The sequence below is a fragment of the Odontesthes bonariensis genome, chromosome 6, assembly GCF_027942865.1.
Source record: "Odontesthes bonariensis isolate fOdoBon6 chromosome 6, fOdoBon6.hap1, whole genome shotgun sequence".
NCBI lineage: Eukaryota > Metazoa > Chordata > Actinopteri > Atheriniformes > Atherinopsidae > Odontesthes > Odontesthes bonariensis.
In genome coordinates, this window is record NC_134511.1 from 22,830,973 (window position 1) to 22,851,604 (window position 20,632).

Consider the following 20,632-nt stretch of genomic DNA (forward strand, 5'->3'; position numbering starts at 1 on the left):
TTCAACCATTATCTTTGTACAAATGAGTTAACATTGTGTTATGTGCAATCATGTTTCTTATGTTGACTACGAAGTCACTACTTCTTTCATCCTCAGCCTTTGAATGCTATGGCAGCCCAGTGAACCATATGGTAAAGAAGTGTTGAAATTTGGCTCACTATTTGTGGACAGTGACAATCATTCATTCTTGATTCTTGAGTATTTCCTTCTTGAAGTTTCATGTCTCCACCAAGAGCAGTGTTGGGGATGTGTTTATGCACGTCATTTCAAATTCTTTATCCATAAATCAAAGACTTCAAAGCCCCCGCAACATTAGTTCTGCAGTGTTGGATTTTAAGCCATATTGGATTGTTTGTAAAAAAGGAAAAATAGATATTTTAAAAGCTGATCGACATTTTCTGGCGTTAACGCTTCAAAACACGAAGAGAACTTTGAAACCAGAAAAAGGTGAACAAAACAAAACAGGGCGTAAGGACTCAGAGTATTACACAAAAAAAAGGAACAAAAAGGTTTTTGTGGCATTTTACCATTAGGGGTGCTCTATGATTATTGGGTTGCTCACTTATCTGGAGTTTCCAAGGCTGAGACCCATCAATAAGTCATGTGAAACTGACTGCACATAATATATAATATATTTCATTTTACGTTTAGGAATTGTTTTCTATGTTCACCAAAGTTGTTCTTCAGACTGAGCCTCATGAAAATTAGAAATCTGCATCCAGGCTGTCAAAGAAGAACTGATGTCATATTTCACCAACTGTTACTGTATATATTTCACCCAACATGCTGCATAGCCCCTCTTTCTGAGTGTTCCCATAGATTCACATAGATAAGTGAAAAGACATTTCCATTATTTGATCTCTGGGGGTTCTACAGTACGCAAAACATGTTTTCCTGTAGCCACATTTTTAACTTGATCAGATGAAATTGACAAGTGGACTCTGCCGTGATGTACTTTACCCCATCAGGTTTCATATACATTTTTATATCTGTTCAACTACCACAACACTACTACATGGATACATTTTTCTTTGTTTCTTTCTTTCTAAGAACCTTTTACAAAATATCTACAAAAACCTCAGTAACTGTTGCTCGCTGTGGTACCAGCTTTAGAGGGTGTGATCTAATCTTTTTACTTTGAACCAGAGTGCAGACATTCTTATTATTATGTGTTCCGGTCCCCTGGTTTACAAAATGCCTCATGACATCTGTAGTTCGGGTTCTAGGCATCCTTCTGAGATTTCTGCTGGCGCGCCAATAAATAGGAGTGGTAGCACATTTTTGTTTGTGGCGCTAACATTTTAAAATTCAGCGCTAACATGTCTTTCCATATTCAGTGCACCAGTAAGTGAAGAAAATTCTCTCAGAGAAAATCTCACAGTGCAGCGTTTTCTTTGGAAGTATTTTATAGTGAAGACAAAGTCTATTTCAGTTGAAGAGGCAGAAATTATAAACCTTAGCTCACAAAATGAAAATATGATCATTAAATTAACTGTAGAAATGTGTTTGAAGGACAAGTAAGAAAATAATTGCAGACATCAATGTCATCTTCTTGTTATTTCAGAGATCGTGTTTCTGTTTCACACACACACACACACACACACACACACACACACACACATACACAGAGATGGAAGCACATGCAGCACTCTTTTTCCTTCCTTTGCGTTATATGTGTGGTTTCATGTTGCATCAGAGCAACAGTGAAGCATCACTCTGTGTGCTTGTCATATTTTATTCTTCTCAGGACAGGGTGCAGCACTGAGGTGCTGCTCTCTTTCCTGTGAGGCCAAAGCAGGCATCTGTCAGAGTGCCTGAATCCCCAGATATATTGCCCATTTCTACTACTCACACACACAGCACACAGGCTCACTTAATTGCATAACACAGGGCTTTCCTGTTTCCACATGTAGTTCATGTAACCTTTACTTCAGAGGTGGGTTTTTTTGGGGGGGGAGTCTTACGTTACATTTGGTTGGTAGTTACATATATATTCCTTTTCCTAAAAACACGCACATTTAACATTTGAAGACTTTAAGTACTAAAGATTTGTCTCAAGCATAACATTAAACCCACCTAGCCTTTCTCCAGACTTGAATTACATACAAAAATTTAGTAAGTGAACATTATGACCTTTTACGTGAATTGTAAAATGAGTTTGAAAAAAGTAACAATTTCAGCATAAAAGAAATATAAAAAACTTGAGAATTGAACACAAAAGCGAGTGTGTATTACTGCAGCAGAAAGAGTTGTAAAAATCCTCATATCCACAGAGATATGCTGACAGATGTGCTGTCCTCCAAAAGCAAACAACATATAGGGTCCTGATATAACCCTATGCATGGATCGAATGTTGATGAGTTGAAAGTTACCTCAAGCAGGGAGGAACCAACAGCATCCAGTTTTGTAACAAAGAGTACAAAGCTCCGAAAAACATTTACTAAGAAATAAACACGAGTGAAAAGCAATGACAAGAGCTGCACTGGACAATCTTCATTATCTTAAAACTTAGTTTGAACCCTTCACAAAGCAGATCTTTATTCACTTTGGCTTCTGTCGTTTCCACAGCAGAGCAAAGCTAAAGGACCAAAGGACAGCACCACCACGGCCACAAGCAACACAGATTATGGCACACAAATATCATACTGCCCTCAAGTGGCAGCAAAACGCTATAATGTGTAGGCAACTAGGCATGCACCAATAGAGAGCGCACAGTGATCTATATTCAGCCCTAAACATCAATCATCAATCATTCCCACTTGTTCAAGACAGTGAAGCTAGAACAAGACTCCTGCACTGCTGCTGCAAGGCTAGCGAGGATGTACATTATTGCCGTTCCATCTTCTAAATATATCAATCCAATTTTGCAAGTGGAGAAGTGAGAATTTAAAGGCGTTCATTTACTGTCAAAGAAAGCCTCGTTCAGTCATAGTTTTAGTGTTTCATATTACATTGATCACCAGCAAGAACATTTGAGTGAAATAAGGACAAACGAGCAACATGGCCTCTAACAATGTTCATATTTAATTAGGAAGGATATGTTGACAACAGACCCGTTGTGCTGCTTGATCTTTTCAGGATTGCATAATGCAGATGGCATTTTGCTACACATTTTGCAATGCATACTAACACAGCACCCTGTTGTCTTCTTCCTCAAATAATACATCCAGACCACCGCACCCAGCATGCATCCCTGCATGCATCCCTGCATGCACACCAAACAGCTCGTAAAAACTGTATTGTATGTGTACAAACCTCCATAGCAGATTATCTGACTTTTCTTATGCTAATCTTTTATTCTGTCTTTTTTTTTTTTTAAAGAAAAATACAGTTGGCAAATATCATCCAGTGATGATAAACAATGTAATTCAGATGCGGCTTTGTGAGAAAGTTGTCTTTATTGGATATGCTTTTCTCCAACTTGCTTCATATTTCAAAATGCTTCACTTTGTTGAAACTTCGGAGACAGAAAAAGCTCCAACAGCATGGGTGTCAAATACTTGACATTCTGCTGTGGGTTATGCTGTTTATGTTGGTAGTTAAACCAAACCAGGCTGCACACTAACTGCACAATTTTTGTTCAGTGGAGGAAATAATAGATTTGTGTCATATATATTGTCTCCACTATAGCCACCACTGTTTAGGCTACAGTCTTAGAAACTGAAAGCACTGTTTTGGGAGCTTGATTTATGCACATTTATGTTAACGGTCAGTACAATATGAGAAAGCTTAGCTCTGAATGTTTATTAAACTCTGTGGTATTACAGTTTGCATTTAGCATTTGCAGATTTTGCTTTTATTTCTTTTTTTTTTTGTTATGGTTAACAAAATTACACATCACTCAAATCCAAAATCAGATAAAGATGATGCATTTCTGTGGTAGTCAACAAAAACACTTTCTGTGACTGTATCAAGTAAAAGATAAAGTGACTGATCAGCTGTTGTTGAGTGTTGTTGAGTTGAGTCTTATTAGCTGAGATGGCACTCTAAGCCCTTAAAGGTGTACACCAGTCAAAAACTTTCATGATAAATTAGTCAACAGAGGTTTGAAAATGACAATGATAATCAATACGAGTGCAATGATTTTTCTGCATTTCGCTGTAGACGATTTATCAGTGAGACCACACTGTGGTTGCTTACAGGAAACAGCACTTTAGAAAAAAGGAAGCGAGCATTTATCAATACCTGTGACTTCAAACACAACCACGTATTCTGAGAAACACATACTCTCAAGCTCACATCAGTGGCCGCCGATGCTTTCAGCAAGGTAATCCCTAACTAGTCCATCATTCAGTGTAGTTTTTTAAAGTAAACACAAATTGTGTCTGTAATTTTACTCTGGCCGTGGGAGCTTAGAGTGAAGAGCTTCAGAAAAACAAAACTGGAGGATTCTTGCTGAAGGACACTTCAGCAAAGTGGGTGCTCATTGACATAGGAGCTTGAATGTGAGTCGTACAGTGGAGGGTCTGTCTCCTCTCCTCACTGCACCGCCAAGCACTCGACTGTTTTTCTGTTCTTACTCTGTCCAACCGTCTGCGAGAAGCTGTACGATACACAAGCACAATTGGAAGCACAATCTCTGAGGTAAAGCTCCCCTAACAACAGACTCTACATGATTGTCTGGGGATACCGCTAGCTTCTTCAGGTCATTGCTCCGTTGACATTCAGTCATTTTTATTGCAAAATAAAATTAGAATTGACAACTTGTACACACGTTTCTTTCCAACATGTTTTCATTCTCATTATTTGAAAAACAGGTTTTTCGATGCAGTACTGTCTTTGTGATACACACAGGGCATCCTATGGTGTTGATTCCATAATACTTTGGCTTATTAACAAGCGACAAAGTCCACAGGAGACATGAAGGGGGATGGTATGTCTTAGAACTTTAAATGTGGAGATCAGGTTTCGATTGCAGTCCAAGAGGATTGGTTTCATCAATTACTTTAAGCGTTAGAGGCTGTGGATGGAGTCTATTATGGTAGTAAACCATGGAGGATGATGAGAGTTTTATGGTGCTCGCTTCTGTCTGAGGCTTTGTCCACATTAACTCGGAGGTTTTTACAACTGCAGCTTATTCCCGTTAATCCTTGTTTAGATGATTTTTTTTTTTTTTACATATTTTCACAGAAATGTACAGCCATACACTGATAAACGAAGGCATGAGAATGTGATGAGGTCACTACATAATCCAACATAGAGCCAGATTTGCGGGTTTTGGCTTTTGGCTTGTCAAGAAGAGTGGTTTGGAAAATAATAAGGGAAGTATCACTTGGTCATATGAGCATATAAAGTTGAATGTCATTGTATAACTCGTTGCTCTGGTTGAGTCTTGCATTTTCGCATGGATGAAGATTTCTTTTCTTTTCTGATAATCAAAGAAGTGAAATTCCTGTTGCAACCTCGAATGAAGCAGCAACGAGCACACAGCAATACTTTTCAACACGTTCGACAGATATGTAACAATAAAACTAACATTAAGTCAGTTATTTTTCTGTCCACTTGATTAATGGATTTCCAGTATTCAGTCTCCTTTCATCTCTGCTTTAGTCCTGACCAATTGCACTCAGAGGAAAGTTTGTCCCTCCAGCCTAATGCCAACAACCTAGTCTTGAGTTTAATACACCTTTTATCCCCTTTAACCACCTCCCTGTGATTAATAGTATTAGTGGTGCCTAATGTGGCGGAATAAATCCCAGCCAGTAATTGCATTCCCCCTCTAAATGTAATTAGAAAAACAAATGAAACATCATTTCAAGGTCGCTAACAATGACTGCTAAGTGGATGGTCCTGTGTAAACTGACGTTTCTTAGCATGATCAGGCCTCACACTAACATCACTGTTTGAACAGAACAAGTTTACAGATAGTAAGTTCAATCACGTGGATATTCAAAATATTTAATAGTAATTGATTCTAAATTCAACGAAACTCCCACTCTTCAGCGCTGCTGAGAGCACTTTTGTGGATGGATTAAGTAGTTTTTTTTTTCTTCTTAAATGTGCAACATGGAAAAAAGAAAGTGCCACGCTCTCGGTTAATAATTAACTGTACTTCTTAGCTGCATGCAGCTAAAACGTTCTCCCCCACGCAGATGCTTTTAGATTAACTGTTGGCTGTTGAAAATTGTTGAAATTTCCATACAGCATTTCTTACCCCCCCCCAGCACTCTTCCCCTGCTTCCTCCCCACCAGCTAAACATTTGCTGAAACCCTCTGCAATCACCCCTTAAGTCTATTCAAGCAGAGAGGACTGAGATTCACAGCAGAGTGGAGCTGGGAGAATTCACTTTTAATTAAAGCAGAGAGATCCTCTGTGCTTGTAGGTGTGAAAGGACAAGGGTGGAAAAGCTCTTTTCCTTTTTGGAAAAAATGACTATTCTCTGAAAGGGGCTGAATGAGGAGCTTTGTTAAGACTGAATAGAAGGAGACATCATTTGATCTCCCATTCACAGCGCCTCCCTGCTGCAGAATAATTACTGTTTTTATGAAGCCATTAGAGAGGTCCATTTGAGTGATTGTTTCTCAAATGTCCGTCTAGGTGGCCAACTGGGATCTGAGTGCGTCAGCAACTGAGAGCAGTTCAGAAACGCGCACTTAAACAGGAATTTTGGTTCATTTCTATCTGTTTGGAGCATTGTGTCATTAGTGCTGGGACTATCTCTCTGTTGGCATCAAAAATATGTCTCATTTCTCTCTTTAAAAATAGTCAGATCTCTTTTGCCTTTGAACCTCTTTCCCATTATTTTTTCAGAAGATCCAGATAATTTGTCCAGCTTTTGTCTTCCGCTCATGCCTAATTGAACTGGTACTTTGTGGCCACAATCACAACGGCGCTTTTATTCAGCTATTATTCAGTCGCTTCCATTTCCTTTTTGACTGTCAGATGCTTATCTGTGTATACGAGGCGGAAATGTTCATGACCACCAGTCACTCCTTTACAAGGCTGCAGCTCAACACCACTCTGCGATGGACAAAGAAGAGGATTACATTATTTTTAGACCATTTAATTTACCTCTTCTCTTTCAGAGAAAAAAAGGCCACCATTGAGCTTAATGGACCATTTAGTATTATCAGGATTACAATGAGCTTTTTCCCTGCTGTGCTGGGCTTGATTTTTAAGCATCACAGGATATGCTTAAAAACACAGTCTGTCATTGGTCACTTCCCCCTCTTCAATGCCAAATGCAGTGGTAATGGGAAGAGGATTTTCAGCCGATGGTTTATATCAGCCTCTTTTGAAAGTGCCCTTTTGTAAATCTACTGAAAAAAAAAACACATAAGAAGGAACAAGGAATACGGACCCATTTAACATCAGATTATAATGCACAATAATTTCTGCCAAACAGGATGGGAAAACCTTTCCTGAGAAAATATTGATTTACTATGCAGCCGCCACACAAAAGCATCACCCACATCTTTCGTGGATGCTGGCTGCACGCTCTGTTCCTCAGGTGAAGTGAGATGTTGAAAATTAAACTTACTGTGGACTAGCTATCTAACACCATCATTGTTTCTAAATGAATCCAAATATATTTTTGTTGTTGCTCGACTAAGATATGCTCAAATACAGAAAGTTATTGATAACCTAATAACCAGGTAGTATTAGGGATTGTTAGTAGTATAGATAGTATTGTTCGTATGTGTGTTTATGTGTGTTGCTTTAGAAGTTCTTGGCAGATTTTTTTTTTTCATTCTTAGACCCATGTTGTACTGGTGACCTGTACCCTGCCTCTTGCACAATGACAGCTGGGATAGGCTCCAGCCTCCCCACCCGGCCCTGAATTGGATTAAACTGCTACAGACCAAGGATGAACCCACGTTGTTAGGATGGACGGTAAATTTAATAAGATAGCCTCAGAATTTAACTGCAGTATATTCTCTGATGTGGATTAAACTACACGTCAAATGTTTAATGCTAATTTACAGTATACCCTGCAAAGCTTCAGTCATCCCACAAATTCACACAGGTATTTTTGGAGAAATATCAAATTACATCGGAGTTGCCATCAGACTTGCAGAATGTTACTTTTTGTCTCACCCCTTTGGTAGTGAGAGCTATTTCACAAACTCTCTGGACAAGAGCTAATAATCTTTGTCCTTGCTGGCAATCATTTTCTTTTTAGACTGCAATCAGCACCACATTTGTTTTATATCTGTGGCATAAGAAACATATTTGGGAGGCTTCATGTTTTTTTTCCCATGATGAGCTCCACAGTACCGACTGCTTTTGGTTATTCCTTCTCCGTTTCTACTGTTGCTCTTAGCAGTACTGTTACTTCCTCAGCTCTAGAAAAAGCAATCATTGCTTGTTGAAGTGAAATGCATCACTACCAGTCTATCAATGTGGAAACATTGCCGAACACACTCAGCTTAAAAACTCTGGCATATGCACGGAGATTTATCTGGGCCTGATGAGCTTAATAAGCATTTTGTTAACTCATTTTGTGAGGGCTTGGACCTAACAACTGTCAGTTTAGGTGTAAAAGTTAAGCACTCCAGGGTTAGAGTCTTGCATTATTAACTTCTAAGCAGGTCAGTAGTAAGAGGTTAATAAAATGAGAGAGGAGGCAATAGACAACTTATATGGCACCGATGTACAGCTTTTCTGCGATCATGTCAGCACATATTTGTGTATTTTTATCATCTGTTTGGCTCACATTCTCAAGATAACCTAACAGACTGAGGTCCTGGTTGCTGATAACCTACTGATTAAGTATATATTAAACTGTAACACCTTAAGTGGAGCACTATACTTAGGAACTTTATCACAATATATGAAAAGTGGCACTTCTAAATGTCAGGAGGCAGCCATGGCTGCCATGGTTACAGGTAATCTTGTTGTATTAAGTACAATGAGAACTTGTCCAGAGTTTGAGCCTGATTTGTCACTGTGCATCATTTTATGTCAAGCATCTTTGTTGATAAGCCCCCTTTTTAAGTCGCCACCAACTGTATTGAGCACGAAGCCAAACACTAATCTGAGCACACATAATTAAGAACAAGTTTAATTAAAATGGCTGACGGAAAATGGGGAGCCAAAACTGTAGTGCACGCAGCATTAGCCTTTGCCAAATATAAAGCGAAGAAAACTGCTTTGGCAGAGTGATCCTGTTGTTTCTGGAAGCAGCCTGCCCAGCTTTCAGGGGTCATGCACTCCTAAGACTCACCATCTGCACTGAGCCAGCCACTCGAATCTGTTCTGCAGAGTAGCTGAAAAGTACGGCAACTAACCGCATTACTGAGATTTCTCTGCTTTAGATGCAATTTGCAGCCTGTTCTTGAATGTAAAAGAATCGTTTTCTTATCTCTACATCACACCAGCCATTGCTGACTCCACATCATATTGGTTTATGCTGATATATTAAACTCAAACACAAGTATTGGAGTTTTCTTTTGGACCTCTATTTGGCAACTCTGCAAGAAACAATCTATGTAAACGCAAGCATGCTCAGTGTTATCACCAAGGGAGGAATGTGATCTTTAGTTTGATTTGATTTGACAAACATGGCTAATGCGCGCTGGCAGGCCAAACACACCAAGAAAGCGGAAAGACAGGCTTCAGGGTGAAGGGGGGTCAGGGCTGCTGAGGCTAACGCTGTTAACTCCTCCTCTGCTGACGCACTGAAGACATCCCACACTTCAGGTTGTGCTAACAGGGCGATGGGGAAAAGGACAATAAGACAAAACACTAATGGCTTCCTGTCCCGCTAATGCTGGCACCGGAGTTCCTGATGACCTCGTCTTCCTGCCACTGTTGAGTCTGTCTCTATAACAACAATGTTTCTCCCACCCTAAAAATCCATTGTTGGTTATTTATTTATTTATTTTTCTTTTAAAACTGTGGACCAAGTATAAACTCACTGATATTTCCTCACGCAGTTATTTTCCTGTCCTTCTCCAACTATGAACAACTGCTGAACAAATGAACAATTTGCTTCAGCTGGTGTGTTGCATCATTTCTTGCAGTTAAGACGCCTCTCCCTTGTTCTTGTGAAAATAATGCTTTCTGGCAGTTAGCACTGAGGGGAGGGAAATTGATTTCATCTGCAGAACCAAGTAGCATGGCTGAATATTTTATATGCCTCTGTTATGACAAAATGTCCAACTCCTAAAGATCCATCCTCCTCTGAGTTCAGATCTTTTTTTGACTTTTTTGAGGAGAGTTGCAAAGTTTCCTCATTATTGAATTTCACATTATCCTTTTGTCTTTTCTTGGCAGTTTCCTGCCTTCAAACCAAAAACAGCATTACATAATCACACAGCCAGACACTTTTTCCCTGCTGGTATCATCTCAGGCGTATAACGTTGTGTTCAGTGACCCCCTGTTTGAGCCCACCGGTTGTCCATGTTGGCTGACACTGTTTTTTAACTCGAGAAGTGCTGTAGAATTGACTGCAGCTCTGTCTCTCACAGCCCTCCTCCTGGTCAATGAGTCCCAGAACAGATATGAAGAATATTTATGGATTTTGACTCGCAAAGCCATTTGCCCGCAGCAAAAGCAAGAGCGTCTGCTCACCGAAGATTGACTTTGACATTTCCTCTTGGAAATCTGCTCTGATTTAATATTTGCAGGCTCATTTAGTATGAATGTGAACTAATGGTCAATCAATGAGATCATATCTGCTCTTTAAAAAAAAAGATTTCTTTTGTGCCCCCTATTTCTAGTATTTTTTCTTTCTTCTCCTTCTAACGGTCTATTGCACACATGGTCCTTTTTTCAGCCCTATCTGAAAATGGCTTTCACCCACAGTGGGCAAACATTCAGCATGTGACTCTGTAATTAAAAGTGCTCCAGATGTCTAAGGAGCTACGATTGTGGATTTGAACATATTGTTAATGTTGCTGACATCAGTCCGGTTTCCACTTTAGGCCTGACTAAAATCCTGATAAAACCTTGGCAAGACGATGACTCTGGACTTTGGTTGTCCTCAGGCTTCTTCTCCTGCTCCTTCATGAGATTGTGGTCCTTAGTGAAATGTTGGATGGAGCGCCATAAAGTTTGGTCCCCTTTTTGTGATCCCAGATTATGATCATTGTCAGGTCAAAACCTCAGTTTTGGTCACTGAATGTTTTCTAAATGGACACCTGTGTCAACCTACAATGTATACCTGCTATAAGTCTGCTCTCTCTTTAAGCACCATTATTTTTGTTACTTCTTTATCTCATACAATTTGAACATTCTATACAGCTGCAACTATAGTCCATTCATGCTTTTCTTTCTATTAACCAAAAGGTCAGTTAGGAGAGGTCAGTTTCATCTTGTAACTGTTTGGATGTGAATTATTAACACCAGTAATTAACCTGTGTGGGGCCCTAATGCATTCACAAGGGCCACTGGTTAGGTATCACATGTCCATCTTCTCCATCTGTTCACCCTCATAAAGCTATTTGTTGTGTTTTCAGAACAAAGTCAGCTCACAGCTAGCTTTTTACCTTTTTACCCCTCGAACACGCAGCCTTAAAACCAAACGCTGTTGTGTATGAGTCATTTTCAGGCTACGGTTTCTCTCCACAGTGTTTGGAGTGTTGAAAAAAAAAAAATGTTTTATTTTTCAACCATGTAACCCTGGCCTTGATATGACTCAACAACTCCTGCAAAAACAGCTTTCAGTTTGAAACAAAGACATTCGTCTCGTTCTTTCTGAAATGTGTAGTTTGCCTCCATCAGATATGAACATACTAACACAGAACTGAAGAATCGTCATGGTTAGAATGAAAAGTGTGGGAGTGACTTTCCAAGATTGTTTGTCCAGCTGCTGAGCTGGAGAATTAAAGGAATGATGATATGAAACTACATTTATATGGAACAGAGGCTGCTTGTGGGAGTGAAAAGATCACTCAAGTTCGTCAACATTTAAGACTACACAACCCTGAGCTTTCATCAAGCCAATTTTCACTCATTTCCATTTGTGTAGTGCAAAGCTAACCTGCTTCTGGCCCTAGCTTTATACCGTATTTAGCACGCAAACAAGTGAGTAATATCAATCTTTTCATCTAACTCCTCATAAGAAAGCAAATAAACCCAAAGAACGTCAAACACTTCTGCTAAACTGTTGTAGATTTATTTATTTCCAAACATTTTGCACAATCCAAGCAACCAAACACAGATTTTGTCATAGACGTTGTTTTTCCTTCGCATTTTGAGACTATGAAGCTCTTGTTTATGCCTCTATTGTCTTGTATGTGACCCAGCATATATGATACCTTTTGAAAAGGAAACCAATAAAAACATCAGTAATGGAAACTGAGGACTGGAGAAATCAGACAGGAAGAAAGTTGTCTGAAGTGCCATTGAGGTTTCAGGTGACAAGTAGTGCGCAGATTTGTATTTGGGCAGACGGAGAGCTACAAGGCCGATTGCCCCGTCGAATGTTGTGGAAAATTCCCTGACCTTGAGGAGTGTTGTGTTACACCTTCCAATGTGGCTCCTGGGCTCGTCCCAGAACAGAGGGTCCTTTGAGGGAGGGCACAGAGGATTTGGAAAGTCAGCCAAAAAAAAAGAAAAAGAAAAGGAGTAATCAGTAAATTGTAAATCTTAAATAGACTTATGATGAGGAAAAGACTATGTATAATGACAAATGCCTTGGATTTTGTAGCTGAGGTCACTTAACCCTTCATATTCTTAACCGATGCATCCTTTGAGCTTGTTTACTGTTTCTGTCACTTTAGATCATCCAGACTTATGTTTTTCCTTTGCTTCTATTCCCATACATGTTAGAACGCAAACGCTTCAGTAAAAATGCTGCAGGATAGAGCTTTTTTCCCTTGTGGCTTCACCTAATTTATTAAAGTTGATGCAGAACCCTGACCTTTATACAGTTAGATGTTCCTGCATTTCAGTATACGTAATTGCTTTTAATCTTTTTAATCTTCTTCTTGGATTTTCTTTGCTTATCTTTTCTCCGTGTGGCGCTTCTGTTAGTGAGTTTGACAGAAGAATAAAGACGGTTACACCTGCTACTGAGCTGAATTTAATGTCACAGTATGATAATAAGATGCATATTTTATCTCTGGTGATACTTATGGGGTTGATTTAAAGACTTTTAGAAAGTAAATCATTGATCATTTTTCAACCTGCTCACATTATGTTAATTTCCATGTTGTAAAGCTTACTCAGGTGAGCTCATTCTTTCTTTTGCGTGTGTGTGTCTTTACTGCAGATGGTGAGTCATGCCCTCTTTCTCTTGGATTGTCTTGGTGAATAGTCGGCAGCACAAAACTGAAGGATCTCAGCTCAGCTGGCAAATAAAGCCCTCTTCCTTCCGCACAGCGTGGGAGAAAGTGCCACTGCAGAGCTGGTGTGGCATCTCTGTGTAGGCTGATAAGAGGAGTGAAAGCAGGGTTGAGCGATCATCTTTCACTCCAAGCCACTCACCTTTCAGGCCACGGCCCCATAGCCGGCCGTGAAGGTTGGACTGTCAGCAGGAACGCACACACTCTCAGGTGGACACAGACTGCAGAGCAGCACAGTGCACCCACACAAACCACCTCCCTTATGAGACAGAGTATTTATAAATGAGAGAAAAGTCATGTGATTTCTTGCATGAATTTCATACAGGATTAAGACACTTTGACTGACCTTTTTTTTTCTTTGTGCTGCCCTGTGGGCCTGTGTGGTGGGAGCAGAGGGAGAGCTGGTGTTGATTATTCTGCTTTATGAGTTTTCATCACTGGGAGAGTGTGTCTGAGTGGCAGAGGGAGCCAGCATGGCCAAGCCTCTGCTGAGGATACAGCGCTACTTCCGCAGGAAACCTGTCCGATTCTTCTCCCTGATCCTTCTCTACCTGACTGCCGGGAGCCTTGTCTTCCTACACTCTGGCTTTGTTGGGGACAGCGGCCCTGGGGCCAGAGGGGGCAGGGACTCTGTTGTGGCTTCAGAGATGGGCAGCAGGACTTCGTCATCAGACACCCGCGGGTTTGGCATCATGAGCAGAGTGTTTAAGGAGACGCGCAGATCCGGACGAAGGTACGGTCCTCGTTGGATGAGAAAGAGCGGACAGGAGGGCCACGAGACAACGAGGAAGGGGGGAGACTACACCAGCAACTGGAATCGTGCACTAAAAGGACGCACTGCCAAAGACATGGATGATGGAAGAGGTGAGATGAGCACAAGTTGTATGCCTCATTGTTACTGCTGCACTGATACATACTTTGCTGTTTGCTCTCCTACAGACAAACAGCAGGATTTACAAGCTTTGCAACAGTTGCAAAACATCTGTAGCATTAATTAAAATATAAACTGGAGTGAAAGCTCAGTTTTTATTCCACTTCATGCTAGTATGAAATAAGTGCAAAGGAATCTCGGCAGCATCTTAATTGCTCAGCCTTCCGAGCTGTATTTGGTCTTGTGGGAGATCTCTTGAGAGTGCAGTCAGATGATGATTATGATTAAGTCCTTTGCCTTTTCTCGGTGTAAATGCTTCAGGGATCCCACCCTCAGCTCAGCTGAAGCTTTGCTTTGTGCTGCTCAGCAGGTGTTCAGCCGAACCTTGGTAGATTATATTATGACAACATCTAAATGACTGCATAACTCCGGGATTTACAGCTCTATCTGTCTTCATAATAAACCGCTCAACAGCACAGTCCTGTCAAAAAAAGGTTTACATGTAAACTCCTGGTCGACGTGTGATATCTTGTGTAATCACAAAGTTTTCTGAAAGCTACTTTGTGAAGCTGGGATAGTCTGTCTGTCCAGAACTGCCATCTCTGAATGGCACAAATGTCCTGCTTGTTACTACTTCTCAAATGAAACACGGTCAGAGTGGCTGATTAGATGATAAGCATGGCTCAGTTATTTCTTTTTCCTCTTTGTATGTACTTTTTGTTTTTTACTTTGTGCTTTCCATATATTGTAGAGGGAAATATTTCACAGCTTTACTTATTAGTCACTTTTAATATGAAGATGGGTTACAATGGACTGAAAGCCCAACGCATTTATAAAGTTTCACACAATTCTAGGGTAAGTGTTTATATGTTTGAATGTATGTGTATGATTAAATTCATATTTGACTAAATCCATTGCAAATACATAAGAACAGAGATTTCATTGCACACAAAAGCAGCATTTCAACTTGTACCAAGTAAAGTGGACTTTAGCAATTTAATTCATGATAATGTATCATGTAAAATGATCAGATAACATTATTTTGTGTGTACAATCTGTACACTGAATGTTCAGATAAATTTTACAACAAATATGAAAAGAATTATTAGAATTATTGTAGAATATCACATAGAATATAGTAGCAAAATAACCCATCAAGTAAATTATGACAACCTTGGAATGAAGTTAAGTTTTTGCTTGAAAAACGATTTTCTCTGAAAATTCATCCAAATTGGGCAGTGCCAAACATCTGGTTCTGTTGTAGCAGGACTGGCGGGGAGACAACTTCACTGGAAATGAGCTCATGCTATTTGGTTGTTTCTATTTATTCTTCCACGGAGTCTTAGAATAGACACTTAACAGTGCCAGGATTTTTACTGCAACTCCATTTTGGTTATGAGGGTTTGCGGTTTCTATTCAGCAAATGCTCTACAGGCAGGTGTTGAATCCAAACTGCACATAAATATACAAAACCTAAGAGTGAAGAAGGACTGCTGCTCTTTCTGTGTTAGTACGAAGACAAAATCTGAAGGCCCACACTCCTGATTTGAACTCTTGGACATACTCCGGCATCTGTGATCGTGACAAAGTTCAAGCCAGAAATAATAATGAATAAACTATTCTATTACAAAAGCTTTGCGTCAGAGTATAGTAGCCTGCTGTGTAGGGGAGTAGAATATTAAAGAACAATGTTTTTCCAACAACTACAGAACCAAGCAATATCTTTCCCAGCTCAAAAATAGGAATACCAGCATGCTTTTAACATACTTTGAAGCGTTGGGTTATCTGATCAATTGAAGGTCTCTCTTTCTCTCTCTCTCTCTCTCTAGTTAGCTCGTCCCTCCTCTTCTCCTCCCACACTTCCCTTTTCTGCAACACTAACCTCTTGGGACAGCAGCTGAATGTGATGATGGAGTAATTAATAGCTTCAAAGCATTTGTTTTCTCTCATGCATCCCGCACCACTCATTATTCTGTACCCTAAAACATCTTCTTATGTTTGGGTTAAGGGAGTCTACTTTTCTTCTCCTCTTAATCCAAAGGCAGTCGTTCTCTCTGGCTCTGAATCTGATTTGAAGGAAAACATTGCAGCGTTTGATGCAGGCTGCGGCACATACACACTTTTGTGCTGTGTGGTGCAATAGCACAGACTACTGCATACTTTACTGATCAGAAAACCGGACTCAGATGGAGGAAGAATTTAGCCCAAAACACTAATATTACTCAGCTGGTACAGTCAGCTGCATCTGCATAACAATTTCATCCTTTATTCATATTTTATTCTTTTTATTCTAAGCAGAAATCATGCATTCAAGGCATTTAAATCAACATACTGTCAAAGAGCAGATTATATTCCAACTCAGCAATTGTGAAGCACAAAGATTACAGCCCAGGACATTCTTTTCAAATGCAGGCCTTTAGACAATATTATTAAAGTAATGCTGGGGACTCCATCTTCCTCCATATTGCCATTAACAGAGGCTCAGAGTGCTAATGGCACAGATGGCAAGAGGTCTGCTGAAGCTTTTGTTGCTGGGCTAAACAAGAGAACATTGTTTTTATGAGAGGCAAGAAGCTGTTGAAGGGTCAAACTTTATCCCTCTGCGTAGGTTCACTGAATCCCAGCCCCCACACACTTATGAAAAATGCAGCACGATGACTGCCACTACACTTACAGGCCACTAGAAGGGGATGTGTGTCCTTATAAATAAATAAATACTCTGGCCTAGTTTTGACTCCTCATGTGTTTGATACTACACTATGCGGCCTTGTGAGGAAGATATACTGTTGTGGATTATGTTCTCTTTTTATGCTTTTGACATAGGACATCTACTGCATTATTGTCGCTGAAGTGCATTCTTGTGTTATCGATATCTATATGTGCTAAATATATCTTAATATCTGTCTTTTTGTGAATGTTTCTTATATTTTTTTCTCTTTTCCAGCAAAGTACATTGGCTGCTACATTGATGACATTCAGAAACGAGCATTAAGGGGAGTTTCCTTTTTTGACTACAAAAAAATGACTATATTCCGTTGCCAGGACAACTGCGCTGAAAGGTATGATACCAGCAAACAACATAAACCTCATCCATCAGTTATTCCTTCTTTTACACCTTCATTTTATTGTATACTTACTGCTCGGCTATGAAACAAAGCAGAAATCTTACTGTGTAGGAGGTTGTCAAAAGTAACAGACCCAATTCAAAGTCTGAATGTCTGAATGTAGAGATGTCTGAACGGTAGAGCTTTTCTATAGTCTTTTCACAGTGTTGACACAAAAAACATTGGAAAAAAAAAAGATTGGGAATAAAACTTACTGTTGAGTCAACAAGCTCACCTCAAGCCCAAATTTGCAATCATCCTGGCATATTTCATCACACAAAGGAGATTTTAAAACTAAGCATACGACATCTGTTGATGAACATCATGTGAGATGACTGAACATTCCAGAAAAGCATCTGAATGGCTTCACAGTTGTGAGCTGTAGAGGATCCAAATGGAAACTTGCAAGCAAGAGGCAAATAGTTGAAGAAATAAATAAAAAAGCTGCTGCAGTTCCCAGAAAACGCATAAAGAAAGCCTGATTCGTGGACCAGCGCGAGGCAGAAAACAGGAAACAGGACTAGACTGAAATGCAAGGAATCAACAACGACAATCTTGCAGTGAACAAAGAAAAGCTCGTAGTAAATATGTCCTGATTTTCCTTTGGCAACAAAGTTTATTACAACCAAAAAAAGCAGTTTGTGCGATGGCGAAGCCAAAAGAAAAATGCAATCTGTTGCTCAACTTGACGTTACAGCATAAGGCAATGAAAGCCCTGGAAAGCATTAAAAAAAAGGCATGCAGGTGTCATTATTGTCTCTATGGTTTCCAGCACATACTCCCCATTACACAGAGCATTAGCAGGCCCACGCGAAGTAGGGTGAAATGCCCAAAACCGCAAAATAGCCACGTTGGTTAATTAACAAATGAAAAATAATGGTTCGCAACAGATTTCAGGTGCTCATCTAAACAGAATGCATAGCTCCAAAAACATAAAACAGAAAGTGAAGTTAATTACGGTGCAGAGAGAAAACAGGTTTTGACAACAAAAGTGACTGGAGTACTGAACATGGACATCTAAAGAAAAAGGTTACCACTAATACAGAACAAAACCCATAAGCCATGATAAATGGACCTTGAGTCGAGTCTGTTTTTGCAGCTGGTTGGAAAGTTGAAATTTGCTGCAATGAGGAACATGAAGCAACTCGAGTCAACCCTGATGTGTTTTTAGGTACTTTTTGCCCCTTTAGTTCTGTAAGATATAGCTATAAACCTGTGATTTTAGCCGAGTAGGACCCTTTTGGGGCACGCTGACTTGAATAAAGTGGTGACACAGTCGTGTTTTATTGTCCCACTTTGACTTTTCTAATGTAGTTTTATGAGGTTGATAAATTTCTAAAATTAGGCAATATAGTTCCTTGTTCCACAGTTTCTGTTCTTTTGTTTCTGTTCTTTTGTTTCATGAATTTGAAATGTTATGATATTAGGATATGTGTCTTTTGGTATTAACTCATTGTCCGCGTTCGGTTATTTCTGTTTATTTATTTTCTAATCCCACAATGAGGCTGATACACCTCAGTATAATTTAAGATGTCATACTCTGTGTTAAAGTCTGTGTCAGTGCTATGGTAACCAGCTTCGATGCGATCCCAGCTTTTTGGGGAAGAACTATGTTCAACCATGGCTCGATCAACCTGTCACTGTGACCCAGGGTGGAATAGACCTGCTGGGCCATTAACCTGCCATATGAGTGCTATAAATGTTTCTTCTGTGGTGATAGTACCCAGGCACTGAAAAGTGGTAGTACAGGTAGTACCTGTGGCAGAATTTAATTTGAGTAAACACAATATACAACACTTGTCACACATGGGTGTAATATTCTGGTGTCATAAAATTCTCTTAACCTGAAGGACATTTGCTGATAAATTCATCCATTCATATCAAACGTGAATTCCTGATGTTTCACAGTGTTCCAGAAAAATGTGCTCCTTTTTTTTTAAAGCGTTTATCTCTACACTTCTGCTCCATTAGTTTCCTGTTTTCCTCACATCCTGTCTCCCCCTGCTACCTCCCCATCCTCCTCTCAACTCTTTTTCTCCTCTCTGTGGAATACCCGGGACGGCTCTATCAAATGCATTGAATTACACCCATCACTGATTCGCAGAGTTGAGAACAGGAGCCGAGAAAGATGCCTGTTTACAGCTCTCCCTCTCCTTTTAGTTCGTGGCCTTTTGCAGCCTGCCTGTCTTCTCTCCCAGAGCAGCGGGTTAATAAAAACCGACAAACAAATGAGGGGCAACACGTAGCAGCACACAGAGGTTTGGGTATGACTGACAGCCATGGGGATTTGTCTTGTATACGGGGAGTGTTAGTCATCTAATTGCATCTGAGAGGTCTTCTGGGAGTCAAATCCCTCAAAAAGGAAAGAGAGGAGAGAACTTGTATGATTCACTCTCTGAGTATACAACACATTTTTAATTGGCCTTAAGAGGCCTGAAGCATATAGTTTATAACTTATCTAATTTTCAGTCACCAATGAGCGATACGCTTCTTTAGATTAATGTTTTCATGTGTTTCATCTTTGCCTCAGCATCCCAGGGGTATTGTTTGTTTGTTTTTATTGATTACAGCTCACCCAGTTCCTCAGAAGAATACATTTTATTGGCCTGTGAAGGATTAGGAAACATGATAAAGGCTCGGAACGATCGCTTGAACCTCTCAGTTTTCTTTCATTAACCATTCTAATCCTTTCCCCTTTTCCTGTCCTCCAGAGGCTACATGTATGCAGGCCTGGAGTTTGGAGCAGAGTGCTACTGTGGTCACAAGATTCAGGCGCCCAACTCTTCGGAGAGCGAATGCAACATGGAGTGCAAGGGAGAGAAGAGCAACCTGTGCGGAGGAGCCAACAGACTGTCCATCTATAGATTGGAGCTGAGCCAGGAGTCAGCACGCCGCTGTAAGTCTGACATTCTGCTTCGTACAAACCACAAGCTGCTCCACACAACGCTGCAGAGGAAACACGAGGGAGGGCTGCCATAAAAAAAATTGTGAAAGGAACTGATTAAATGAAAATGTCCTGAGAAAGATCTAAATAGACCTGAATTTACTGCTCAACAGGCAGGTGCAAACATGCAGTTTTGATGCAGAAATGTAGCACCACTGTCCGATTTGTGTTATTTTGAGTTATTGCCATCTTTGATGATTTCACACTTTCCCAAGAGAGCTGTTTTTACCTATGTAGGCAGCCATGGTGTGCATGCTAAACACCAGCCGCCTGCCAGCAGAAGGCTCCTTCTGAAAAGAAAGGGTTTGATTATCAGAAGTGAAAAAGCGGTGTCAAAATCCCGCTGTTACTGCGAGATATGTGTTTTGAGGTAATGTACGTAAATTCTGTGTTTTTTTTTTCTCAGTGGTTATTTTTCCTTTGAAATGTTAAAAAAGTCCCTGCCATAAGGTGAGGTAACTTCAAAAGCTTCTCCTTCCT

General features: G+C 40.1%; 1 protein-coding gene and 1 long non-coding RNA gene across 2 annotated transcripts in view; one reads left to right on the plus strand and one right to left on the minus strand.

The window, feature by feature from the left end:
* wscd2 (WSC domain containing 2) overlaps positions 1-20,632 on the plus strand; it is a 38,719-nt gene that overhangs the window by 5,721 nt on the left and 12,366 nt on the right. The window contains exons 2-4 of the mRNA XM_075467983.1: positions 13,161-14,097; positions 17,049-17,163; positions 19,920-20,104. Coding sequence (XP_075324098.1) covers positions 13,707-14,097; positions 17,049-17,163; positions 19,920-20,104 — 691 coding nt within the window. The 5' untranslated portion in view covers positions 13,161-13,706. The remainder of the gene's footprint in view (positions 1-13,160; positions 14,098-17,048; positions 17,164-19,919; positions 20,105-20,632) is intronic.
* LOC142382285 (uncharacterized) lies at positions 12,065-14,145 on the minus strand. The gene is made up of 3 exons (XR_012769926.1): positions 13,580-14,145; positions 13,114-13,492; positions 12,065-12,454 (listed from the first exon to the last, which is right to left on the minus strand). It is a non-coding gene; the product is annotated as an uncharacterized LOC142382285 (long non-coding RNA).